The 26,429-nt window shown below is 38.1% G+C and overlaps 3 protein-coding genes and 2 pseudogenes across 10 annotated transcripts in view; 2 read left to right on the top strand and 3 right to left on the bottom strand.

Annotated features, from left to right (window-relative positions):
* Positions 1-976: 976 nt before the first annotated feature.
* LOC113669939 (uncharacterized) lies at positions 977-11,662 on the bottom strand. Its single transcript, XM_089213191.1, has 14 exons — positions 11,539-11,662; positions 10,555-10,890; positions 9,450-9,791; positions 8,341-8,676; positions 7,219-7,560; positions 5,798-6,185; positions 5,421-5,581; positions 4,864-4,929; positions 4,442-4,732; positions 4,082-4,321; positions 3,503-3,732; positions 2,717-3,037; positions 2,085-2,287; positions 977-1,479 (listed from the first exon to the last, which is right to left on the bottom strand). Exons 1-14 carry the CDS (start codon positions 11,624-11,626, stop codon positions 1,350-1,352), a joined length of 3,474 nt encoding a protein of 1,157 aa, XP_089069317.1. The 5' UTR covers positions 11,627-11,662; the 3' UTR covers positions 977-1,349.
* A 1,945-nt stretch (positions 11,663-13,607) lies between these two features.
* Positions 13,608-17,879, top strand: LOC149042896 (uncharacterized; annotated as a pseudogene).
* LOC149042895 (uncharacterized) lies at positions 17,323-20,760 on the bottom strand. Of its 7 annotated transcripts, none has more exons than XM_089213188.1 (4): positions 20,663-20,760; positions 19,459-19,493; positions 19,236-19,424; positions 17,323-19,072 (listed from the first exon to the last, which is right to left on the bottom strand). In XM_089213188.1, the coding sequence occupies exons 3-4, from the start codon at positions 19,376-19,378 to the stop codon at positions 18,751-18,753; spliced, it is 465 nt and encodes a 154-aa protein (XP_089069314.1). In that variant the 5' UTR covers positions 19,379-19,424; positions 19,459-19,493; positions 20,663-20,760; the 3' UTR covers positions 17,323-18,750. The 7 variants fall into 7 exon arrangements, with proteins under 7 accessions (XP_089069314.1, XP_089069315.1, XP_089069316.1 ...); XM_089213189.1 differs by having other exon boundaries at positions 19,811-20,754; XM_089213190.1 differs by lacking the exon at positions 19,459-19,493 and having other exon boundaries at positions 19,236-19,379; positions 19,811-20,754.
* A 479-nt stretch (positions 20,761-21,239) lies between these two features.
* LOC113669943 (uncharacterized) lies at positions 21,240-25,243 on the bottom strand (annotated as a pseudogene). The gene is made up of 3 exons (XR_016188380.1): positions 24,768-25,243; positions 24,006-24,363; positions 21,240-23,807 (listed from the first exon to the last, which is right to left on the bottom strand). The product of XR_016188380.1 is annotated as an uncharacterized LOC113669943 (transcript).
* Positions 25,244-25,317: 74 nt separating this feature from the next.
* LOC149042894 (uncharacterized) overlaps positions 25,318-26,429 on the top strand; it is a 2,441-nt gene continuing 1,329 nt past the window's right edge. Inside the window, exons 1-2 of the mRNA XM_089212108.1 lie at positions 25,318-25,545; positions 25,749-26,429. The exon at positions 25,749-26,429 is cut by the window's right edge and continues 1,329 nt beyond it. Of these exons, the coding sequence (XP_089068234.1) occupies positions 25,337-25,545; positions 25,749-26,429 (890 nt within the window). The 5' untranslated portion in view covers positions 25,318-25,336. The remainder of the gene's footprint in view (positions 25,546-25,748) is intronic.

The following is a 26,429-nucleotide window of genomic DNA, read 5'->3' as shown; positions in this document are numbered from 1 at the left end:
TTTTTGGCTCAAAATCTCATCTAACAGCAACAGAGATCGAGGCCGCGCGAATCAACATGCTCCTTGAGGGACCTGGTACAGGGTTAGCCAATCCCAGTATTCATTTGGACGCAGTATTAGCAAAGTCGCGTATTTATAGCCAAAGTTCACGAAATTCATCGCCTAGATCAGCAATCAAAGATTTGAGATTATAGCATGTTATATGGTTAGTTTATTTTTGTCAAGAACAGCATCGTGAGTTATACCTGCTGGAGTGACCGAGTAGCTCGTGTTAATTTAGAAGAAGTATTCTCAAGTTTTACTCTTTTCTTTTCTTTTCTCTCTTTGCGGTGATTAAATATATTTAACGCGCGAACACCAAGTACCAGCAGGAAATGCTTTGGCGAGACACTTGATTCGGCCGGCGTGCGTGCCGTTCCCCTGTAGCTTTCTGGCTGCTGTCACAAGTTTATTCCAAATTTGAAATCGAATTTTAAATCATATACTGACGTATTTGGTGATGTTTCTCCTATCAAAGCTTCGTGACATTCTGTATTAGGAAATAATACGGAAAAAGCAAGATGTGCGAGCAGAATTTTTCAGTAGCAAGTCATACATTAATATTCTACTATCATTTGAAAGTAGACCACAATAGTTGACATATTTTGGTCTCTACATGATAGTGGTCTTGTATCGAGATATGGATGTACGCGGAAAGTTTTGAGAGCAATTATTGTTATATCTCTCGGTCCTATAGAGGGGTACATTCAATTTGAAACAAACTCTTGAATTTAGCGATCCGTTCAGTGAAATACGGCCCGCTAATTTGACCAATCATATGTGCCTACTGACTGAGAGATATAATAATGTTTGTACCAGACTTCAATGTTCACATCTGCATGTCACAAAACGTTATGAACTACTGGGAGTGGCACACACACAAAAAAAAAATCCAAGCTACCATTTCACAATTTTTCCGTTGTAAAGATCATTCGTCTTCAATGTTTGTAACAAACTTTAATGAGTTTAAATCAGTACATTACAAAACGATAAAAACAAGAGTTCACAATTGAATGAAACGTACTGAGTCAAAAAAAAGAGCACGAAAAACGAGAAGCATTGTTTGAAAACGGTAAAACCAATGCAATACTGTATTTCTTCCGAAACGAAATTGAAAATTGATTTATGTGAACATGCTCGCCGGCACGAGTTCACATAACGCAAATCAAGAAGATAACAAGCAAAAACTGACTGAGCCTTCGAGGTCAAGATTTTCATGCGCTTTGCATTAGACAAAGTGAATTTTCTTATTTTTCTCTCGTTAGGATGCAAATTTATAGACTGATACGAAACTGAGATAAGTTACTTTATTAATTTCGTGCATTATCTGACCCAGTATTTGTTTTAGGGCCTGCACTACCGGAAAAAGATTGTTTGGGAACAAAAACTGTGTAGACTTTTCCATTAATTACGAAGGTATCGTCCGTTGCGGGGATATCCCTAAAAAAAGAAGAACGAACATAAAACACGTATTCCGCGAATAAGCAAATGCTAGAGTTATTTACAATGGAACTTCACCAAATCGAAATGCTAAGGGATAAACTTCAAAAACTGTGTCTATGTTTACGCATTCTACACAACTGTAAGTAGATTTCGCCTACGGATGTGTTTTGATAAGAGTTGTGGTACAGTTCCTGAAGTGATAATGCAATTTCAAGGGAGTTAGCTGAAGGAGAGTTAGACCATAGACGCTGCCATTTTAAATCAGCCTGGAAGCTTAGCCGTTCTTATTCCTCCTCAGTGATCTACTTTGACAATTGGAAGCTATACTAACTAGCATTTTTTACTCCAATAACCTTGACTCAAATAACAAGTTTTACTGTGACCGAGAAACACATTTAGAGCACAATTCTCGAACGGTTCAATGACTCTTTGTAATCTCAAACCGTTTTTATACTTTCTTTCTGATTTTCCTTTCGTGGCCTAAAAATTTTGTTTCCCTTAAATTGTCCTTTCGGCATAGCTTTCACAACTAAAGAAGCTAAGTACAAATTTCTTTCGTTCTCCTCTTAAAATTCCTAACTTCAAGAGGAAAACATCCTTACTTTGGTACATTAGAGTAATGTGGTCCCCTTGTTTTACTCCGTTGCTTTTTACAGTAGGAGCACTCACATCCCGTCTGGGGATTTTCGTCATGGTCAAGTGCAGACCGACCACAGATCACGTTCCGGACAAACTGTATATCCATTTCAAAAGTGGAAGGCTTCTTATTCCTCATAGCAAAGGTATCTGCGTCGAAGGCAATCAACTGAGTAAAACAAAGATATTTCAGTTAAAATAAAGGAGGATAACAAAATAAATCCTAAATAGGAAAATGGTTTTGGAAATTACCACAATAAGGCATTGTAGGAGCCCGGGGTAAACTTGAGTTGATTGTCAGACTGTTTAGTAATATTCGCCATCACTGTCATCGTCATTGTAATCATCAACATCACCATAGTAACGATTCCGGTAACTAGGGCTCTATTGACCGGGTTAAATAAAAATTTTATTGTTGCAAAAAGACCCACGAGATTCAACTGGGCGTTGATGTAGGGACCAAGAGGCGTGAAAATGAAAATGTAATATTGCTTAAAACAACTATTTGTTAAGATTCAGGAAAATATCATCATAAATTGAAATCGATTCTGAGTAAATATTTTTTCACCGATCTGTTTTGTTTTTCCAGAATACTTACATTTCTTTTGTAATCGTTTTGTTTTTCCAATTCTCTCCTAACCTTGACCGAGCGAAGGATTGAGGCCACAATCTGGATCACGTCCCCAAATGAAGGGTTGACATGTTCCCTTGACAATTCCTCAATAACTTTAAGTCTTTCCTTATCTCTTTTCTCTTCCCTTGGATCAACAGGTCGTGGTAGAATGACTGACTGTGCCAGAGGTACACCCTCAGATAAAGGAGTGTGAAATCGCAGTGAGAGACCTTTACGGATTATGCGTCGACGCTTGATACACTTCAAGTCACGTCCTTTGTCCACTGCCTCATCCAATATAATTGCCTAAAAACAAAAAAACAAAAAACAAACAAACATGAATAACAGGAAATTTAGCAGGCCACTACGTAGAAAGGTTTTAATTCATGTTGTGGGAGCGGAGAAAAAAATAAAGTCTGACTTGCAAAAGACGCAAGAGTTAAAGAAAACGTGCGAATAGATTAGGGATCCTTTTCCGTACCCTTCGCGCTCACCACGTGTTTGGCTAAACCCCGTTGGAAAACGCCAAAAGGATTACACCTGCTACATAGGTTGCAAATGGACATTACGAGAGTTCGTTGCAACTTTTGTCGTAATTCTCTTTCATCTAACTTTCACTGTTCCTGCCCCCCTTCTTCGAATACTCTTTCAAGAGATACCCCCAACCCCCCCCCCCCCCTTTGAAAGGAAAAAAGCGGCTTCATATATCACCACCATTTTGGATACATCTGGTACACACTTTGGATACATTCCAAAAGTTTATTTGATTACCTTTGCCAGTAAAACATTCTCCACCAAGGATTTCACTGTCATCTTTGTTCGCTCCTTGATCACTCTTCTCTTCTCCCTGTTTTTGTTGAGAGCCTGTTTATTCTTGACCAGGACCTGGGACCGATCCTTGTTGAGGTCTCTATGCAAACCGTCCGAGTTTTGACCTGACGTCAGATGTATGATTGATCGGCGATCCTCTGAAGCTTTGTGTTCACCAATCAGAGACTTTCCTAGATGAATTATTTCACGTCAGACGACTTACCACCTCATTATCGGGAGTCCATTGTAACACCCAGCTAAAGCATCTGTCTTAATTTAATTACCGTATTTTGTTCTTACCGTTCCGTGTGCCAAGCCCTCCATTTTATTCGACGGATTTAGACACTGCCTAAATCCGTCGGATAAGGTGGAGACATACGGTTAGTATAAAGTATGATGTTTTGTTGCGAACGAAAGACAACGAAAAGACTCTTAGTCTCCTAAGAAAATTCAAACATCAGACTTTCGGATTTCGAAATTCAAAGTTCTACTGGTCAAGCTGCGCCTTTTTATGAAGCGTTCTCGTTATATTTTAATCACCTGACCGCTCTTTATCATCGTCCTCATCTCCTTCTGTCGTCAAATCGTTCCTAAAGTAGATCATTTCAGCAGATGAGCCCTCATTTTCTGAAGACAACAACGGCACCTTGCAATCGTCGTCATCGTCCATTGTGATGATGACGTCATTGCTGGCAGCTACTGGTGTCTTGCACGACTCAGAGGAGGAGTTAGAGCCACCTGTTTCCATTGTAACGATGTTTCTCAGTTGGCGAGAGGCCGCTATATCATAAATAGTAGAAATAAAACAAAAGAGATTGTATGAGGTTCTTTTTAAATTGTAGTTTCTTGCCCATCATTCATCCATTATTCTGGAATTTAGCTTCGATCAGATTATTTTACCTGAAATGGTGGACGATTGAGGTGAAGCCGCCAGGTCTCTTTCTGTTTCAGCTGTAATCTTTGCATCACTTGATGAGGAAGATCCAGAGGATTGAGGCATCCCAGGCTTCAGTTCAGAATCCTTACGAGTGTCGAGGAGGGTTATATATTCCACAGAACAGCCACTCGCTGAGGTGGAGTGCGGCGTACCGATGGAAGAGCCCAGTGATGGGGCAGACAGGGTTGATAACGAGGCCGGTTGCGAAGAATCGGAGGGCTCCATATTTACTCGTACTTCTCGGCCGTGAGTATCTGTGGAAAAAATAGACAATTCTAGTCGTTTCAATCAAACAAGAATTTATTGCTAATGTTTGTTTTAGATCTAAAATTGAATTTATCGAGCTTTGCTTTACTTCTTTTTTTTTTCTTACTTTTAAGTATACCTTTTGGCCGCGGAGATTGTGGCGGAGAGACTTCCAAATTCAATCCTATGTCTTTATCTGGGGGTTCTGTGGTAAGAATAAGGAGTTAAACACTGAGCAAAGTCTATGTTAATATTATTTAATTTAGATGGGAGACTTTCTCAGATGTGCTTGGTTTTGCTTTACTTCATATCACTTATGTTCACTTCACTTCATTTCATATCGCTTCGCTACACTTGACTTTACCACTCTGATTTCAGCTGTTTGTACACCAAAGAAAACACATACCCATAGGCTGTGTTCAAGAAATTCTTAACTATTTCTTTGAAATTGTCTGTGAAAAGATTCCTGACATGGCGAGTAAAGTCGAATTTGGCGGTAAAAATGAGCTTTGGTTTTATTCATTTTCCTTATAATCTGCGAACAAACCCCATGGTAAAAAGATGAAATTATCTTGCCCACATCTGATGTAAAGAGTGTGATTTTTTTGTTTGCTGTTTGTTTTCCGTTGTCTTTTTCACTTTCTTTATCATCCTGAATTTCCCGGCCTTTTCATTTAAGACTAACATTCGGTTTACCTCCTTCATCTTCCTTCTTGTTTTTCTCTTTCCTTTCTCTAGGTTTTCTTTCAAAGATGATATCTTCATCTCCGTCCTCCGCGATGGCCTGGTTCGAGGCTGATAACCGACCTCGTTCAAGATCACCTCGATCTCGTCCAGCTCTCTTCCTACAATTTCTCCTGTAAAAGTTTCGACCGAAAATCACTTTCAAAAGCGCTAGAAAACAAGCTGAGATGAATATTCCAGTTCACTGACAGACTTTACATAAACCAACCACAAGTCTGGATTGACTGGCTTAAAATAATGTTTAAGCATATTTTAAGTGAGCATCTTCTTTGTTATAATTTTTGACTGTAATGTGGTCTAATTGGTGGCAGATGAAAAAGATTGCTTACCAAATGCGATAAAACACAGTCCCAATCGCCATAAACAGAAACATTCCTGCTATAAGTCCTCCGACAATGATCGAGGACCCATCGTCCGCAGGATCTTTAGTCTCAGATTGCGATTCCACTTCTCCTTCTTTTTTCTTTTTTCTTTTGGGTTTTTTATTTTCATCGTGAGACTTGCGTTCATAATCCATGGCTGACCTCCATCGGGGATCAGCAGACGCCATATTTGTGGGCTTGATGTTTTTCTTCGTGTCTTGTAGGGTAGATGTGCCTCGCAGTTTGTGTTTGTTACCATCTGTCTTAGGATAATCATCTGGTAGGTGTGATTCCTTCTTATCTCGACCAAACGATTTCTGTCTGGTTTCCCCTTGGGTGCCGTCTTTGGGAATATCTTGTTATTTGAACGAGAAATTTAAGATTTATCAGGATTGAACTTAGACAACCAACATTTGATATTAGGTTGAGATGAACCTGAACTTAAAGTGATCTCTGACTGCTTAGTCTAAGTCGATGTCAAGATTGAAGTCAATTCTCTAAAACCAAACCTGTCATGTGATTGGACCAACTCTTTGAATAGAACCTGTCCTGAGATTGGCCCGAGTCACCTTCGAATGGAAGAGCAACGGATCTCGGTGTCATCGACACCAAGTGTCGACGAACCAACTGCAGCATGTACAGTGCTTTTCACTTATCAGATGAATACCCCAAGCTGCATTACTGAGTAACAACTTTCTTCCTCTGTCCATTTAATCTAGGATCTTATTCCTCCCTATACCCACCCCCTTACCTCCCCCCCCCCCCCAAAAAAAAGAAACAATGGAAAACGTTGCAAAGAACATCCTGTAAGGTCGGTGCCCTTTCATTTGCATTGAGGCTGGTTTCCCTGTTTCTTATTAATTATCGGTAAGATCTTATCGGCTTTAGCTTCCAGAGAAGCCGGAGCAGTTACAACAAAGCCATTCATCGGAAACAAAATTTCTTTTGTATTGACTTTGAAATTAAAACCTGAGTGTTCTGATGCAGAGATATATGCGACAACTTTGCGAGCAGAACACGCACAAAAATGAAGTAAAACACGATTATGATGTGGTTTCCTCTTTTAATCTGATTGCTATTTGAGCTGAGACCCGAAGTTACTTCATCACCGTAGAAAGAACTTTTAAGTTGGCCAATAATTTCCCTACGATTATTTAACTTCAGTCTAAAAATAAGAGCTCATGGGTGACACTTCATGTTTTCTTAAACTTTTCAGTTTTTCTTACAAAATTCCTTTGACTGTTACAATAGCACAGATAATTCACTCTATCCCTCTCTTTATCCAAACAAAAGGCACAATGTGCAATTTTGAAAAGATCGATTCACTCATACTTTCATCTGCAGAAGTTGTATTTCCAGTTTCTTACTAATCATCGATTTTATCTTACCTGTACCAGGTGCTTCCTGAGAAGCCGCAAAATCTCGTCCACGCTTGACGGCTTGCTTTAAGAGCGATTTCAACTCAAAGTTTGATGGAAGTTTTTTATCACTACCACGGTGCTTTAAGACGTTTTCATTGGCAGCTCTTCTCGTCATAATTTTCTCCCGGTTAGCATGATTGTTATTCGCTGCCGATTCCATAGACTTGATATCTTCGATATTATCGTTAATGGCCTGTGCATCGTCTGCAGTAGTGCGAGGCCACCCTCTGGTCGTAGCTGATGTGAGGATGCGCCCTCCGTGGAAGGTCGAGTGGGGCCTGGGAGCCGGAGTTGTTAATAACCCTGACACTTAAAGGAGAATCCAAAGGTGTCATGACATGTGTATCTTACACTTTCTGCAGCATTTACTGTGCTTTTCACTTATCACATCAATCCCTCCACTTCACAAAATTGCATTAATTATGAAAATTATTTTCATAGTCAATGCAATTTCATGAAGTGGGGGGATTGATCTGATAAGCGAAAAGCACAATAAATGCTGAAGTAGTTACTGAGTAACAGCTTTCTTCCTCTGTTCAATTAATCTAGGATATAACTCCTCCCTACTCCCATCCCCTGTTTCCTATCAACTATCGGTAAGATCTTGTGCGTATCAGCTTTAGTTTCCAGAGAAGCCGGAGCGGTTACAGAAAAGCCATTCATCGAAAACAACATTTCTTTTGTGTTGGCTTTGATATTAAAACCTGAGCGTTGTGATGCAAAGATATATGCAACAACTTTGCGAGCAGAACACGCACAAAACTGAAGTAAAACACGATCCTGATGTGGTTTCCTCTGTTAATCGGATTGTCATTTGAGCTGAGAACCGAAGTTACTCATCACTGTAGAAAGAACTTTTAAGTTACCGGGTAATTTCTTTAAACGATTATTTAAAAATAAGAGCTCATGGGTGACACGTCATGTCTATCTACACTTTTCAGTTCTTCTAAGAAAATTCCATTGACTGTTACAATAGCACAGATAATTCACACAATGAGCAATTTTAGAAAGATCGATTCACTTATACTTTCATCGGCAGAAGTTGTTTTTCCAGTTTCTTACTAATCATCGTCTATATCTTACTCGTACCAGGTGCTCCCTGAGAAGCCGCAATGTCTCGTCCTCGCTTGACGGCTCGCTTTAAGAGCGATTTCAACTTAAAGTTTGATGGAAGTTTTTTATCACGACCGGGGTACTCTAAGATGTCTTCATTGGCAGCTCTTCTCATCATAATTTTCTCCCGGTTAGCATGATTGTTATTCGCTGCCGATTCCATAGACTTGATATCTTCGATGTTTTTGTTAATGGCCTGTGCACCGTCTGCAGTAGTGCGGGGCATCCCTCTGGTGGTGGCTGATGTGAGGATGCGCCTTCCGTGGAAGGTCGAGTGGGGCCTAGGGGTCGGAGTTATTGATAACCCTGAAACTTAAAAGAGAATCCAAACGTGTCATGACATGTGTTTCTTAAACTTTCTGCAGCATTTACTGTGATTTCGCTTGTCAAATCAATCCCTCCACTTCACGAAATTACATTAATTATGAAAATTATTTTCATAGTCAATGCAATTTCGTGAAGTGGGGGGATTGATCTGATAAGCGAAAAGCACAGTAAATGCTGAAGTAGTTACTAAGTAACAGCTTTTTTCCTCTGTTCATTTAATCTTCCCCTTTTTCTTATCAACTATCGATTGGATCTTGCGCTTTAGCTTCCGAAAAGCCAGAAGGGTTACAAAAAAGCCATTTATGGAAAACAACATTTCTTTTGTATTGACTTTGAAATTGAAATTTGAGCGTTCTGATACGATGCAAAGATATATGCGACAACTTTGCGAGCAGAACACACACAAAACTGAAGTAAAACACGATCCTGATGTGGTTTCCTCTGTTAATCGGATTGCCATTTGAGCTGAGACCCGAAGTAACTTCATCACTGTAGAAAGAACTTTTAAGTGTCCGGGTAATTTCTTAACGACTATTTAAAAATAAGAGCTCATGGGTGACACGTCATGTTTTCTTACACTTTTCAGTTCTTCTCACAAAATTCCTTTGACTGTTACAATAGCACAGATAATTAATTCTATCCCTCCCTTCACCCAAATAAAAGGCACAATGAGCAATTTTGGAAAGATCGATTTACTTATACTTTCATTGGCAGAAGTTGTTTTTCCAGTTTCTTACTAATCATCGACTATATCTTACCTTTACCAGGTGCTTCCTGAGAAGCCGCAATGTCTCGTCCTCGCTTGACGGCTCGCTTTAAAAGCGATTTCAACTTAAAGTTTGATGGAAGTTTTTTATCACGACCGGGGTACCCTAAGATGTCTTCATTGGCAGCTCTTCTCATCATAATTTCCTCCCGGTTAGCATGATTGTTATCCGCTGCCGATTCCATAGACTTGATATCTTCGATATCATCATTAATGGCCTGTGCATCGTCTGTAGTAGTGCGGGGCGTCCTTCTGGTGGTGGCTGATGGAAGGATGCGCCCTCCGTAGAAGGTCGAGTGAGGCCTGGGGGCCGGAGTTATTAATAACTCTGAAACTTAAAAGAGAATCCAAACGTGTCATGACATGTGTTTCTTACACTTTCTGCAGCATTTAATGTGCTTTTCACTTATCAGGTGAACCCTCCTCCCCGGTCCCACGAAATTGTATTAATTATGAGAATTATTTTCATAGTCAGTGCAATTTCGTGAAGTGGAGGGATTGATTTGATAAGTGAAAAGCACAGTAAATGCTGAAGTAGTTACTAAGTAACAGCTTTTTTCCTCAGTCTGTTCATTTAATCTGGGAGCTTACTCCTCCCTTTCCCCATCCCCTGTTTCTTATTAATGATCGATAGGATCTTGCGCGTATCAGCTTTAGTTTCCAGAAAAACCAGAAGGGTTACAGAAAAGCCATTTATCGAAAACAAGATTTCTTTTGCATTGACTTTGAAATTAAAACCTGAGCGTTCTGATGCAAAAAATATATGCGATAACTTTGCGGGCAAAACACGCACAAAACTGAAGTAAAACACGAGCCTGATGTAGTTTCCTCTGTTAGTCGGATTGCCATTTGAGCTGAGACCCGAAGTAACTTTATCGCTATAGAAAGAACTTTTAAGTTACCGGATAATTTTTTCAGTTGTTCTTACAAAATTCCTCTGGCTGTTACCATAGCATAGATAATTCACTCTATCCCTCTCTTCACCCAAAAAAAAATGCAGAAGGAGCAATTTTGGAAAGATTGATTCACATATACTTTCATCGGCAGAAGTTGTTTTTTCGGTTTCTTACTGATCATCGTCTATATCTTACTCGTACCAGGTGCTCCCTGAGAAGCCGCAATGTCTCGTCCTCGCTTGACGGCTCGCTTTAAGAGCGATTTCAACTTAAAGTTTGATGGAAGTTTTTTATCACGACCGGGGTACTCTAAGATGTCTTCATTGGCAGCTCTTCTCATCATAATTTTCTCCCGGTTAGCATGATTGTTATTCGCTGCCGATTCCATAGACTTGATATCTTCGATATTATCGTTAATGGCCTGTGCATCGTCTGCAGTAGTGCGGGGCATCCCTCTGGTGGTGGCTGATGTGAGGATGCGCCTTCCGTGGAAGGTCGAGTGGGGCCTGGGGGCCGGAGTTATTGATAACCCTGAAACTTAAAAAAGAATCCAAAGATGTCATGACATCTGTTTCTTACACTTTCTGCAGCATTTACTGTGCTTTTCACTCATCAGATAAACCCTATTCTCCGACCCCACGAAATTGTATTAATTATGAGAATTATTCTCATAGTCAATGCAATTTTGTATTTTCTGGTTACTGTTATCTTCGTCGATTTGTTTTGGTTTTTGTTTGTCTGTTATGTTTAACTGTGTTGTATTCTGGCTTTTAGCTATAAAGACTATGCTGCCGCATTTAAATGAGAAGTACAGTCTGATTGGCTGAGAGCCCGAGGTAAATAATCATCGTCAAATTGTCGGAGAGATCCTGAAACTTAAAAGATAATCGACAAGTGTTGCAAAATGTTTCCTTTCACTTCCCAGTCGTTCCCTACATGGCATCGCATGTAACAGTATTCAAACATTTTTCTCTATCCTCTCCTCCTCTTTATTATTGCACTTATTTCTTTTGCTTTTTGTCTAAATGCTTTTTGTTTTCAATTTCTCAACAAATCATAATTTCTTTGTCAGTCAAACCGAAAACCTCTTGATTGCGCTGATGCAAAAAAAAAAGGCTGTTGCGCCAGAAAAATGAACGCGAACGAGCAGAACACGCGCAAATTCAAAATAAAGGCTATCCTTACCTTCGCTGTAGCTGAAACAAATCAGTAACCAAAACAGAATACTGATAAAAACTTTTTCCTTCTTCATAATGGACGCTGAGTTAACCATACGGCAAACGCAACATTCTCGCAAAAAAGAAATAAGCCAACTAACTTGCTTGTCGTCATAGAGACTAATTACACTCATTAGTGACGTGAAATGTTCGAGCGCGCGCGCCTGAGTGGCGCTGCCAACTGTCAATCTTTGAAACCCGTGACCCTACAGAATGTGGTTATAAACGACATCCTCATTGACAATAAACTTGAAGTTTTGAAAATTTACAACTGTTTGCGCCAAAGTAGAGAAATTCAGTTGAGACACAAGCATCACTTCCTGTAGATAGCGTACTAGGCTCATAGTGATACTGTAGCGATCACGAACAAAAAAGATTGATGCGAGATAATAAATAGATTTAGGCAAGCCTAAAAGCGGAGCTCGCTTTTTTTCGAGATATTATCTCTTGTAGCGTTTTCTGAAAATGAATGAGTAATTATTTGGGTCTATAACCTAAATACGACTATCACAAAAACGAAATTAGTGCTCTAACAGTTCCAATCCTTCATAGTGATTAACTCATGAGGAGGCAGAGAAAAATGGATGAAGACATTGCCGTGAAGTTTTTAAAACCGTGACCCAGTTTAAGACAAAAGCGTTCATTTTTTTCAATATTTGCTGCCGATAAAATATAGAAATTGTCATAGAATATGGCTCAGCAACCTGATCTAGTCGCGTTGATCATTTTCAGAGGTATTTTTTTTAGCTTAACATTTGAAAACAGTTGCATGTTGAAAACAAGTGCATGAGTTAAAGCCAATTATATGAGCCCCACATCAAAGACAATTAATTGACTCCTTAGTTAGGGCTTTTTGCATTTCGCAAGCAAGAGAAAAATTTTAGTTTCACGTGACATTTCTTTATGAAAGAAAATTCTCGCGCTGATCTGAATCCATATGACTGTCCCGCACACATTCTTCAACAGCAGAAAAGTTTTTTAATATTCATCGATGAGCCAAAAAGCCAATGTAGTCTACCTCATCTGAACCACGCAGATCAAAATTGCCTAACAAGAAATGTCGCATCATCTGTCACTTTCATATTGCTAACAGAGGGCATTTTTCATTACTTTTGGTGATTGCCCCGGGAAAAATTTATTGAAATTAAAAATATTAAATAAGGTTTTACTTTGTCTAAAAGTATTAGAATTTCATTGATGAATTCACTGCTTTAGTGTTTTTATACAAAAACAAAATTTCATTCAGCTTTTTCGTGACTTTTATAGTGAACACTGAAATGGCTTCCCACGAAATTGCGTAACAGTATGCGTTTTTGCCTTCTTGATAAAATAAACTTTCGCTCTCTCTGTTATGAGCAAGTAATCGCATGTTTCTTTGAAAAATGAAGGATTGATATAACTTGTGTTCTCCGCAGTCGCACTGAGACTTCCCTCGTAGCGACTCAGTCAAGTTCTGCAACTTCTGAAAACATAAGCTATATCAATCCTCAATTTCACTCGGCCCCACTGATTAGTTTACATGCGATTATCTTATTAATAAAACTAGATGATATTTAAAACTACGGTGGCCCATATCTGCAAACACATCAAACAAATATCGAAACATAACAGTATTATCGAAGCACAACACAACGTCATCGGAACACAACACGGTATTATCGAAGCACAACACAACGTCATCGGAACACGACACGGTATTATCAAAACACAACACAATACATCGAAACACAACTCAGTATTTGCAAAACACAACGCAAATCTCCCAAAACACAACACAATATTTGCAAAACACGACACAAAATTTTCCCGATTACGTATTGCAGGATGTCAATGTTATACAGAATATAAACCCATCATTGCTCAACCGCTGACATGCTTTGCACTTTCCCGCCATTTTTGTTTGCCATTTTGCTTGGAAAACATGTTTTGTGCTAGCTGTAGAGCTGGTTTGAAATCTTTTTCAAAATTTTGCCCTTTTTGTTGACAAAAGGTAGAAAACGACTCTAGTGCAAATGTAACAGATGAAGGTGCAACAAAATGCGCGAGCTTCAAAAACTATGCTGCAAAGAGAAGCGAAGAAAGGTCGACTCATTTTCGATCAAGTGGCTCCAAGAGAAGAGGGCAGAAGAAGAAAGAAGAGGATCCCTTCGCGCTAATCAATATGGGCCTGATGTGATTTATTGGCCCAGATGTGAGAACTCCGAACCGTGGCAAGACATCGCCCTTGGAAGTAAGAAAGGATTCTGGATATGCAGAAGTCTTTGCAGAGGCCTTAGTGAAACGCCAGGCTCATGACCAGGCATTTGACTCGAAGAAGGGCCGGAAACTGGTTTACCCAGATAGACAACTGGCCATGAATCTTCCAGGTCAGCGAGAAAAAGAGTTCACTCTACGAAACTAAGAGAAAGATTTAGGTAAACCTTAAAACAGAATTACTTTGTACCTGTGCCTAGAAGAATCGGAAGACGAATTTATATTGGACAGTGAAACTGAGACCGAGCCTGACACTTAGGGTGTTAGGTAAGATACTTAGTCACTCTAAGCTATTTATGCCCCTGGATTTTTTGGGCCTTAAGAACAAGAAAAGGAGGAAGAGGAAATTATACGAGAGGGGAAATTAAATTAGCTTTTATTTGGACACTATACTCATTGCAGAATGTCAAAAGCTATATCCTTTTTCAATATTTTTTTCAGAAGCCTAAGCTTACATTATTCCAGTTTAACATACTCTTATCTTCATTATGAATATTAAGTGGGATCCTATACTAGATCATTACCATTATGTGTGTTTCTTGACAAAGCTTGACCTAACTTTTATTTAGCAAAACTTAACAGTTTGTACTGAAGTTGAATAATACAGAAGGAAAACCCCAAATTGTGTATCTGAGGCCTTACAATCAAGGTTTTCCATGACAAATATTTAGTTTCAGTAGTGATGCAGATCACTACTGAACACAGAAAGAGAAAGGAAAATTTTGCCAGGGAGCATGACATGATCTGAGATAGAAAATGAAAAGGTTTACTATTGCCTGTTATTTTGAACTTGTTTATTGTCCATCATGCCCTGTTGAAATTGCTTCAAGGTATATATAAAATTTTCTTTTCAGTGGAATTACCTCTTAGTAGATGAGACAGCTTTTTAAATAGTTAATTAGCTTTTAATATCATATTTTTATAGGAGAAACAGTAACAACACCTCCTGATACAAGTGCACGGAAGTCAAATTCAAATTCAAGGTTGTCATTTCATGAAGATGAGAGAGCCAAAAAGATAAAAGCTAAGAAACTGAAAGTAGTTGAAGAGGTAAAAATTCAAGTAGGAGTTATGGAGGAAGCAGATGGCCATTTGAAAAAGGTAAAGGGCAGGACTCTTCCGCTGATGGTTCCCACTAATGTCACTGCTGGAGAACTTCTCAAAGCAGCAACTGCAAAACACAGAAGATATTTCAAGCAGTTTAACTCACTGGAAAATTACTTCCTGCTCTATCTAGACCAAACTGTTGTAGACACCCTTCCTGGAAGTGCAAAGCCTTTTATACTTAACTGGTACAAGGAAGAACTTGGAAAACCTTTTTCCAAGTTGTACTTCTGATTGAGTAGTACAAGAGACATGGATAATCTTAATGCAGCTTCTGATTCTGAGTCAGTGAGCCAGGACCATCATTTCTTACTAATACGGGCATTACAGTGGAAGAGTCACAGGAAAGAGGTGTCTCACAAAAGCCCACTTATGGTACTACCAGTAATGATGTTGATGCAAAGGCTTCCCACCCTGCCAGAGGAAACAGTACCTGTCCAACCTGCTCTAGGGTATTTCCTCTGGAGGAAATTGAAATGCATGCTGACCTCTGTGCAGACTCTTGGACTGACCCTGTAGGAGAGCTTTACAAGGATGGCCAAATAGAAGAATACCTGGAGTCAGAAGAAACATCTTGAGATAAGCCTGCATCTGAAGGTAGTGAGCATGAAGGCAATAAGTTGTGGCTTAAAGAAGTAGTGAAAACACTCCCACAAAACTTGGATTCTGGTAAGAAGACCATAAGTATAATGAGGAAATGCATGTTTCAGGATTACATCAAAGAAAGGAAAAAGAAATGATTCAATTCAAGACAACCACTTAAGGTGACCTTTAGTGGAGAACCAGCTATTGAAGATGGAGGGCCACTTCGTGAATTTTTCATAGGTTTGTTATTAGATAGACAGTTTGTACACATAACTAACTCTAGTATAGAATTTGTGGTTGCCCTTAATAGCCAATAATGCCCTTAATAGCCAATCCAGTCTGCTTAACAGATGAACTTTATTGATTTAACTTCTAGATAATAAAAATTATGTTAATAGTACTTTTTTAAAGCAAGGGATAATTTGGGAAGCACACTTATTTGTTTCCATGTTATGCATACAATGTATAGGAAGTATTACAGTGAGTCCTTTTCACAACTTTAATTTTTTTCTATTGAACAGAAGTACTCAAACACATCCAGCAGCACCTATTTCCAAATGGAATGCCAGTTAACAGCATGGCAGCATTGGCTAATAATGAGTTTACAGTAGCTGGAGAGTTAATGGCAGCCTCTGTTGTCCAAGGTGGTCCTGCTCCATGCTTCCTGTCAAAAGGGGCTTTTGGCTATGTAGTACATGTAGATGGCATTGATAGTGTATCTATTGACGACTGGATTCCAAAAGCGTGTAATGAGAAATACAAAGGAGCTATTGAAGAGGTAAGAACAATCAGTCACTATGTAAATTATGAGGATAAAAAAGTCTCCTTTTCACTCGGCCTATCCTATAAGAATTTATTTAAAATATTCTAGTGTTCTGCTTTATTAATTATATTTTAGGTAAGGAGCTGTAGCACCGATGAAGAATTGAGGCAAGTTCTTATGAAAGATGACATCCTGGACATTCTATCATTTGTAGGCTACAGAGGTGGGCCATCAAAGGAAACAATGAGTTCCAAGGAATCAATATCAAGGTAGTTATTGTGACTCTGACTATATCTTGGCTAGGATTTTAGTTAACGTCAATATATTTGACAGAGAAAGCTAAATTAGATAATAACGTCAGGTGATAATTTCTTTTTTAAAACTGGTTGTTTTGAAATCATAGTTTTTGTAACAGCAACAAATTGTATGGTTTATGTCATTTGGTATGGTCAAGGTCTTCCTTCCTTCCAGGCTTTAAGATACAGATTTCAACATCTCTATGTTGCAAAATTTATCTCATTTTAGGTCTATTAATTGAAGCAGAGATCTTCAATTTATTACAGCATAATTTGTACAAAATAGCTAATAAAAGATAACTTAATGCAAGAGCTTGTCTTTTTGATAACTTAAGAAGCAAATTTTTCATTTTCTAGACCCAATGCCACGACAGAATTTCAGACAATCATCCCAATGTGAGATCAACCAAGGATGAGCTTGGAGTCATTTTGCCTCCTTGAGGAAGTACGAAGCAATAAGGATGTTGTACAGCCTCTTTTTGTGGAGGGCAGAATAAGCTTTGAGCCAACAAGGGATCTCATCCTTGATAGTGTGGTGGCTGAGTTTGGTGAGGATGGTACCAATGTGCAGAAATAAAAGAAATCAACACCTTTAAATACTTCCATGACTTATTAATGGTTGCAGTGAAACAGGAAGTGAGTGAATGCTCTTGAAATAAACTTATTTTTTAAGGTGGCAAAACACTTTTTGACGACCTGTGTGCCAAATATTACCATTGGATTATACAATTAATTACTGAATATAAACATTGCTTGAAAAATCTGGTTTTGTTTATTTGCCAATGCAAACTTTAGTTGTATGGTTCTCTCTATCATTTGCCTGCAACAAACTTGTAATAAGCTCTCTTTGTTAAATATTTATGCTATGTATTCCAAAATTAAATAATTCTTATGTTCAATCTCAGATGATTTGAAGTATTTTCCTGCCATTTTCTTGAACTTCAAGCAATTTAGTGGCTCTTAAGAAATAGATACATCTCCAAATTACTAAACCATGTACAAGTGTTGAGGTTCCCTTCTGAAATGTTTGCAATTTTCATTTGTACAGGTGAAAATGACTCAGCCACTGTAAGTCACATGCTGAAATTTATCAGTGGCTTACAACAAGTTCCACCTTTGGGTTTGCCAAATAAGATTACTGTAAAATTAAAGTATTTCTGTAGTGCCAATTGTCCATGCTGACCAACAGCTCCTACTTGTGGCCCCAGTATAACCTTTCCACTTCATTATGACACATATGATGCCTTTTGTGAATCTATGTCATCTGTCCTCATTGAGAGTTGTGGGTTTAGCTTTTCTAAAATTTAAGTTCCAGTGTAGTTACAATACATAGCTACATGTACTTATGTACAATCATGGTTTATTGTAACAACAAAATGAAGTCATGCAGTCCTTGAAGTTTAGAGTTTGTTTTCTAGCATCAAATGACCAGTTGTTAACCCTATAAGACTGTTAAAACATACCAGTAATGGTATATTACATTAGCCCTTTACCTCCCAAGATCTGATTGTTAATTCTCTTCTCTTGTTGCCAAACAATTCCTTGCAATTTAGTTATGAGAATTTGGTGTAAGATCAAGATTAAAACTTCCTCCTGATAATTTTGAGTAATTTCTCATTAACTGTTTGCTAGAGAATGTAGGGATATCAAATGGAGAAATTACATGTTAGTCACTTCTAGGAGTTAAAGGGTTAAGAGTAGAAAGATTTTTATCTTTGAGTGATGTTTAACTCATCATTTATGGTCATCCCTCAAGTTGGACCTTACATGTAATTAAACATTTCCATAACTAAGTATAAGACAAACTACATGCTAGTTGAGTAGTGCATAAAAACCTAAAATTAAAACAATTTTTAATTTTCCAATTTCTAAGCTAGAAACCAAAAACAATGTGAAATGTTATTAGCAATAATGTAATTTCTTTACTGAAAGTTGCAACCAAAATGTTTTTGCATTTATGAACCTTATTTGGGGCTTGAAATTGATTGTACACTTTGTACCAGTTTATCTGAGATTTGCCTTATTGATGAGCAAACATACATGTATTAGATAGCATGGTAGATGTTTTTATAATTCAGAAAGTATCATGCTAACTTTTCCCATTAAACACATTTCTTGTACAGTTAATGTTTTGAGAAAGCAATGCTGAATGCAGTATTAAAATTGACTAGATGGAAAGTTAAACATCTGCAACTCTTGTTAAATATGAAAACAGAATGAGAGCCTCATCATATGTTGTAGGATACTGGATACCCTCAGTCTTCATTAAATATTCAAAATACTCCTGAGGTACATTCTCATCCTCTGCATCCTGACATTCCAACTTCATATCATCAATTTCCTCTTGTGGGAAAAGAATGAGACAATCAGTCCCACCAGAGTTTTCTGGCAAGAAGTACAAAGTATCAGGAACTCCTGCAACTGTTTTGTGGCATGACTGCCTTATATAGTGTGTATTCCAGTATTTCCTCATGTCATTTAAAGCACTTTCCAGGACACCACTGAAAAAAAACCATAGACATTTACTATGTATTTCTTTTTCAAGATCCACTTTTCCACTGTCAACCAAATCTTTAAAAAAAGTTGATCCACCAACTTGCCATTGACTTCCTGAAATGAGACTGCCAGTTTTCCACTCTCTGATTTCTAGTGGGACTTCCATACCTGTGAGCAAGCTCCCCAAAGAATGGTGCATTGTCAGAATGAAGGAAGCACTGCATCCCAGCGATAATGCCATTTTCAGTTCCATAGTCAGAGCAAACCAACAACAGACATCCTTTGTGTTCTTGCACACATTTTAAATACATGCTGGAACAGAGGGTAAGTTATTAGATTGGCAAGTTTTAAGCCATGTAACTTTCCTGCTGTAACCATCTACAGCTGCATGAATGGGAAAAATTAATGGTTTCAATTTATCATAACCTGAAATTTAGAAATAAGTATTAGAATAAAATCTGTTTCTTACATTTTATCCCAGCACATAAAACACATACACACAGAGGGGCATTTGGTTAAAAACTAACCTTCAGCAATAATGTAAAACAGTGTCCAGATGTGAATGCCTTTTTATGTATAAATTTTTGGATAAAAATTTCAGAAATTTAAAGTAGCCTGGTGAGCATAAATCATTTGATGATGCCTTAAAAAATAAAAGTACAAAGATAAACAGGGCCTGCCATTATAAAATGGATTAAACAGAAATAAATTATATGCTTGTTTTTAAAAAACTAATATCTCACCATCAGTATGCTAATATTGGTTAGGTCCATGTGAGTGATATATCCTATGGTGTAGGTTGTTTCTCATCCATGCTTTACTGGCATTGGGATCTAGTTCATAGAGAACATGAGCAACAAGCCTCCTTGGAGCATGTACATGGTGTTTGAGTCAAAGTATATGCCACCTGTAACCTGTAAGCTGCCCTGGTCTTTGCACTTCACTTCTAATGATGTTCCAAACTAAGTCTTCATCAGCATTGATTTTCCTTTTCACAAGATTATAGTTCTGAAGTCTTCTTTTAAGGGTGCAAACACTCATGGTGATACTATGGTAGACCTGTAGCAGATCTGTGATTGTTTTGTGATCATAACCCAAATGGAAATACTATTCTATTACCACACTCTCTAACACATTGAATTGTGAAAGAGAAAATTAAGGAATTTCAAAATTGTTTTGTAAAATGAGGCAATAGCAACTTCCAAGCTTGTTGGTAACACAAGTACCCTAGGGTTTCTTGGTATTGCCAATTTTCAAACATCACAACTAACATTTTGAGGTGTTGTGCGCCCGGATTATGTTTATTGGTGTTTCCCTTTAATTATATTAATACTGTAACAATTAAGCAACGATTCAAGGCCTCAACAACACACTACTGACAAAACAATATTTATTGACCCCTGTACTTTCCATAAGGGCTTTTCTGGGACAACACTCAAACCAAGCTACACTGAAATGTAATACCTGAAATATGTAGTTTTAATGCCTCTTGCTTGGAGCAGGCTAGTGGCCTACTCGGTCATCGTTTATCAGGCTTTACATAAAATATGCAGGAACATTTCAAACAAAGCTAAAAAAAAGAAACGATCACTAACCTTCTTGCTATTTCGTGCCACATTTGGGGCAATAATTCGGCGTGGAATACTGGCCCAGATTTTCGCCATAGGAGCTGCAAAAGTTCGCCGTTATCAAAATGGCGGAAAAGGTAACCTAGGACCCAGGCTGTCTGTCTATCTGTTACCAGTTCCTTGATATCTACTCGTTTCTATGAAGAAGGCTGATTTGTGCAGAGGAGGCTGATTTCTACGAAGGAGGCTGATTTGTATGGATAAGGCTGATTTGTACTGAGGAAGCTGATTTCTACGAAAAAAGCTGATTTCTACGGAGAAGGCCCATTTCTAAGGAGAAGGCTCATTTCTACGGAGGAGGGCATTTCGATGCAACAGGCTTACACTTGCATGGAAAATATAAACAATTTCACAGAGGAAGCAAGTTTTTATTCAGGAAGGTGTTTGTTTTCCAGTGTGCAGCAGTAGCACTAGTGGGCTACCGTATGTTTCGATAATACTGTATTGTATTTGGAAAAGTGTTTGTTGTTTTTGTAGATATGGGCTACCGAATAAAACCCCCTAAAAACAATACTTTGGGTCCAGCAAAAGTTCAAACCAGCTCAGCGATGACAATGCAATTTTATTTCTACTTAGAATATCAAATATCGGTGATAGAGCGGAAATGCTATGATAAAGTTTGAATATCAAATATGACTTAACTTTTCGCACTTTGCCGTGTCTGGCTGATCCTGATACACTTTTCAGTCTCGTCAAATAGTTGTTTATGAACCAAGTTTTTGTTGTAGCATTGTCCATTAAAATTTTCTCCTGAAACAGATTTTGATTTCAATTGCCGATCAGAGCTTTCAAAAAACACTATCTTGATGGTTGTCTCGTAAACATGGACTAAATTTGAAATACGCCCTTTGAGAGACGTTAAAACCTTCTGACTTTATACAATAGGTACAATAAACTTGACTATGGTCTATACTACACTAGGTCTCCTTACGGTTTTATATCGAACAAGAACAAGCAAAGCTTTATTTACATATTACCCACTTAAGAAAGATACTAACTTTCTTGCTGCACTTAGCAAATTCGATTTTGATGAAGAGTTCTCCGTAAACCTAAACTCAAATTAAAATAACGAAGCTGACACTTATTTTCAATAATAAGTAAAGAAAATTCGTTTGATAGGACGAATTAAAAAATAATATAGCCTTGCCGAGGTACGGATGCCGTTTTACAGATGTCACACACCGCTGAATTATGCACTTTTCGGAAAAGGTTCACTTTATCCTGAGCGTATCGCAAATCTCCTGACACACCCATCTGTTGAAAAAAGGGTCGTGCAGCATAAAATTCATTGAGAGGGTACCAATAATCCCAGGCATACTTGCGACGAGAACATCTTTCATGATTAAGTTGAAAACTTTCAAAATTCCTTTCATCGCTTCAGCTTTTGTTACCTTTTGAAATTTACTCGCGTTTATTAACACCACGTTGCACTCAAAATCATGTTGTGTTACCTATACCAAGAAACTCCGCGATGACTGTAAAATTGAATACAATAATAATAATAATCCCTTCAGCGCCAGTCCATCCAGATTTTCATCACTTTTGAAGTCGTTTTGGATACACAGGTCACCAACGAGTTGTAACAGTTTTCTCAAAGAATGAAATAGAACTGTTATATCTACTTTGTTGACGTCGCATCGCAGTTTTAACCGAGTCCCTAAAATTTTAAAATAAACAAAGCTTTATATTCATAGTTACCACTTATATACTCGTGATCACGTTAAAAGACTTTCAAAATTCATGGCACATCGCTTTGGTTTCCCTGTACACTATTTTAAAATATCTCTGGATCCTAACACGATTATTTAAACTTAGCATTAGTCGGTTGCCCGAAAATAATTTGGATAAATAAACTAATGGCGCGTTTAAAGAAGGTTTTCAAAGATGGATACGAGAAAGGAAAATTTCATCGAGCTTTTGACTTTTCGAATTTATATGTATCATCAAAGAAATATCAGATGAAAAAATGAAAGTTAAGTAGAAATTAAAGTACGTTCTAAAAGACTGCCTTAAAACGAAAACTTCATAGTTTTTAACATGGACACAACATGTCTAAGGTTGCAGATAACATTGCTCTCGTGTATCTTCATTCTTCAGTGATAAAGAGCCAGTGTAAATATCTGAATTATTATTAGAGACTTTTAGTTCAAGCTCAACTCTAAGTGGACTCCACTTGTAGCCGGTTGCAAGATGTCATTGTTTGTTCTTAGCGTTGTTTCAATGGGTCCTTGTACGTCGTGGGCCAGTTTGCCTTTTCTGAAAAAAAAAAAAAAAAAATTAATCCACAGAAAGTTACACGTCATATTTAGCTCCAAACCAGTGTTGGGTTGTAGAAGCATTTGATGACGTGCAGCGGTGAGTGGGATTCATTTTTCCGTCCTCATACTCTCCGAAATTGTATTCCGCGTTGATTCCACCTGGCGTTCCATCAAAATCACATCCTTTTTCTTTGCTTTTGTAACTCCTTATGGTCCAAGACGTATTTGATTTCTGTCTTGTCAGGGCGGTGCAATTAGAACAATTGATTCCTCGGATGTTAACATATTCATACATCTGACAGGTGGTCCAGTTACCAAAGATGTCATGACCTGCCAGTTTTGCGCGTGCGTAGTCCGTATACTGCAGACCATCTGTAGAAAAGTTACAAGTTGCTCTCAGATGTGTGGAATGATCAGCAAGAGACTGCATCTCTGATAATGATAGTCGGTACCCGTTCCAATCCGCTTTTTTTTTTGTCATTATTAATCTCAAAATTTACGCCAAATGGTTTATCCTCAAAGGTACCTTTTTTAGCCAAGGAAAACGACTGTATCAGTGTCCATACAAAACTTGGTTCAGACTGCAAGTCACAGTAAACAGAAAACGGATCATTTTTTGAATCAAAGATGTCGTATTCTCCTGATTTCGAGGCACCGTACTTAGCGATGTCCTCACAACTCGTCGGCTTTGTCCTCTCACACCGCTGACCAGTATATTTGTCAGGACAGCCACATGAAAATCGGACGCCGTGAGTGTCACATATCTCCTGACATACCCCTTCATTGAGACAAGGATTGGGTCTGCAGCATCTGTTGATGCAGCGATGCTTTCCTGAGATGTCTTCGCGTCCACCCTACAACAAAATTTAGCATTTCATTAGCTTACTGTTCTTTCGATGCCTTTTATTATGGAAGCCCATTGAATTTAGTTAACGCACGCACCTGAGCAATCTGCATGAAGGAAGGATGAGTGAAAGGATAAACGTCTGAGCTGTTACTTAACCAATTCATGTGCCGGGGAAGAAAGTTATATATAAACAATTTTATCTAACCTTTACGGTGAAATTTCTCACTAAATCATAATAATTCCCTCCTTTCCTCCATTTCATTGCCGCTGGCTCCATGTCTTTGTTAGCATCATTAAGCTCACAGTTATTTTCACGAGACTGTGGAAAATAATTCATGGAGACACACAAGCAGTCATCTTTACACTTCACGTGACACTGAGCGGCGCCACAGACTGTCAATCTTCGAAATACGTGACCCTCAAAAACGTGGTTGTAGGAGACATTTTCATCGATAACAAACTTGAAGTTTTGACAATTTACTGCTGTCTGTGCCACAGTGTGGAGAGTGAAGTTCAATACAAACAGCACCACATGAAGATATTGTACGATGCCCATGGCAATACTAAAAATATGCGAATAAAAGAGATACATTAATTTTTCATGGCGTAATCCTGAACGGAATGAATAGATACTTGGACTTCCTGCCGAAAGGCAGCCTCCACTAATATTTTTTCATAAGATCGAACAATTGTGGATAAGTGTAGAATTTATTGTTTTGCTTAACTAGGAAATTGTTACTCTCAAAGTTAACGGCGTAATCTGGAGCGAAATTAATAGATATATGGACCTCTGCGAACTCGTTCTTCACCACAAAATCAATGATTTGCAGAATTTCCGAAAGGCTAATATTGATGGTTTTAGTGAGGAATGCTTTACAAAATAATCATTAACATACCTAGCAGTTTAGCTGACAGCAAAGAGTTGAAGAGATATTGTACGTATGAAGTGCAAACAAAGTCAGTTTACCAGAACACTAAACTGAGTTCTCTTCATTGCCCAAGATGAACTGCGAGCGACATACTGTGGACTAGCTCCTCATTTCGTTTTAAAATTGATATAAATAGAAAAATGGAAAAAAAATCAATGAATCAGTTTCAATTCATCTATGGTAGTAATTTCTAATTAAAAGTAAATCGACTACAGTAAGATTAATACAGGAAAGTTATAAAAAAGGTAAATGTCAAAGTTATCAATTCTCAGTGAAACAGCAATTGACTTAATCAAAAATTGTTTCTTCGAGGCATCTTTCTGTCTGACGTTCATGTATCAAATCAAATCGCCCTAGCATGAGGAATGTTTCTTGAAACGTAAATCTTTCAAGACTTATGTGTTTATCACTGATATTCTCACCCGGTCAAACGGTGTGCCGTAAAAACACGTATTGAAAATAAAGAGAGATCTCAGACCCTTTTGTGTCACAAAGCCCCAAAAAGAGAAACTCTACCCACCATCAATTGTTAAAAGATTCCCGTTCAGTATTCCCCATGTTCTAAACGAGTTGGGGATTGGGTCCGAATTGGGACCGCAAAGCATCTATGGATTGTTTGAAGGGACAGATTTTCCAAATCAATATGGCTGAAAGCGAGAGCAAAGCCAAACTAACTGTTAAACTAACTCAGGAAGATATTCCTGGGGCAAAACTTCCAAGGGATTCTGTTGAAAAATGTAGCATTGTCCAGTTGAAGAGGTGGCTGCTTTGCAGAGGTGCAAAAACGACGGGAACAAAGAAAGCTTTAGTGTCAAGGTTCGTATCGAAGCTGGCAACTTTTAAACTAAGAACCTTTACACGCAATAAGTTATTTTTATTTATAACAACTTTATTTGTAATTATATGCCTTTTCAGAATTATTATTAAAATTTCCTAAGAGTAAAAATTTAATATAATCGAAATTTTCGAATTTAATAAAGTCCTCTCGTACTTATGAGTGCTCTAATTTTGACTTATAGAGTACACGACTACATCAAGCATGGATTTGATGTTAAATACTTGCGTGATCCGGATGGCGGCGTCAATTTGTTACGGAAAAAAGCTCAACTTGGCGTACTTGAGAATCAAGAGCCTGAAGTAAAGGATTCATTCCCAAAAGAAGGATTCCAACCAGATATAAAGGCACTACCAAAAATATCATTTGGAACTGTGTGGAGATTTATGATCGAAGGTGTAGAATGTAAAAAGCAGCTCTCCACTGCTAAGCCACTTGTTAAAGGATTCAACTTTTTTAAATCTGGTCATGTCCTGTACATAGGCCACCTACAACAAAATGGCAAGCACTACATCAAAAGCCAAGTCCTCCCATCTATGAAAAAGGACAAAGTTTATACATGCTACTTAGTTATTAGTTCACTTGGAAAGATGCTAAGAGCCCACTGCAAATGCCCTGCTGGCATAGATGGGAGATGTAACCATGTTGCATCAACACTTTTTGCTTTAGAAAACTATTGTAAAGTAAGGGAAAAACTGGATGAGTCTGATGAGTCATGCACCTCCAAACCATGCAAGTGGAATGTGCCACGAAAGAGAAAAGGTGCAATACAGCCCATAAATGAGATGACTTTTGTGAAGCACGACTACACGAAAGAGAAGAAGATACGTAAGCTTCATCACTCTCCAGTAAATGCAAACCAAAA

Source organism: Pocillopora damicornis, chromosome 7 (genome assembly GCF_964200805.1).
Source record: "Pocillopora damicornis chromosome 7, jaPocDami1.2, whole genome shotgun sequence".
NCBI lineage: Eukaryota > Metazoa > Cnidaria > Anthozoa > Scleractinia > Pocilloporidae > Pocillopora > Pocillopora damicornis.
This window is presented reverse-complemented; position numbering and strand designations above follow the sequence as displayed.

Bases quoted from the DNA above. Each gene is read 5' to 3' on its own strand.
- LOC113669939 (XM_089213191.1), bottom strand. From the start codon at position 11,626: ATGGTTAACTCAGCGTCCATTATGAAGAAGGAAAAAGTTTTTATCAGT. The intron at 10,891-11,538 runs GTAAGGATAGCC...TTCTTTTTTAAG, and splicing joins TTGTTTCAGCTACAGCGAAG to TTTCAGGGTTATCAATAACT. The intron at 8,677-9,449 runs GTAAGATATAGT...TTCTCTTTTAAG, and splicing joins TCAGGAAGCACCTGGTAAAG to TTTCAGGGTTATCAATAACT.
- LOC149042895 (XM_089213183.1), bottom strand. From the start codon at position 19,320: ATGGAACTGAAAATGGCATTATCGCTGGGATGCAGTGCTTCCTTCATT.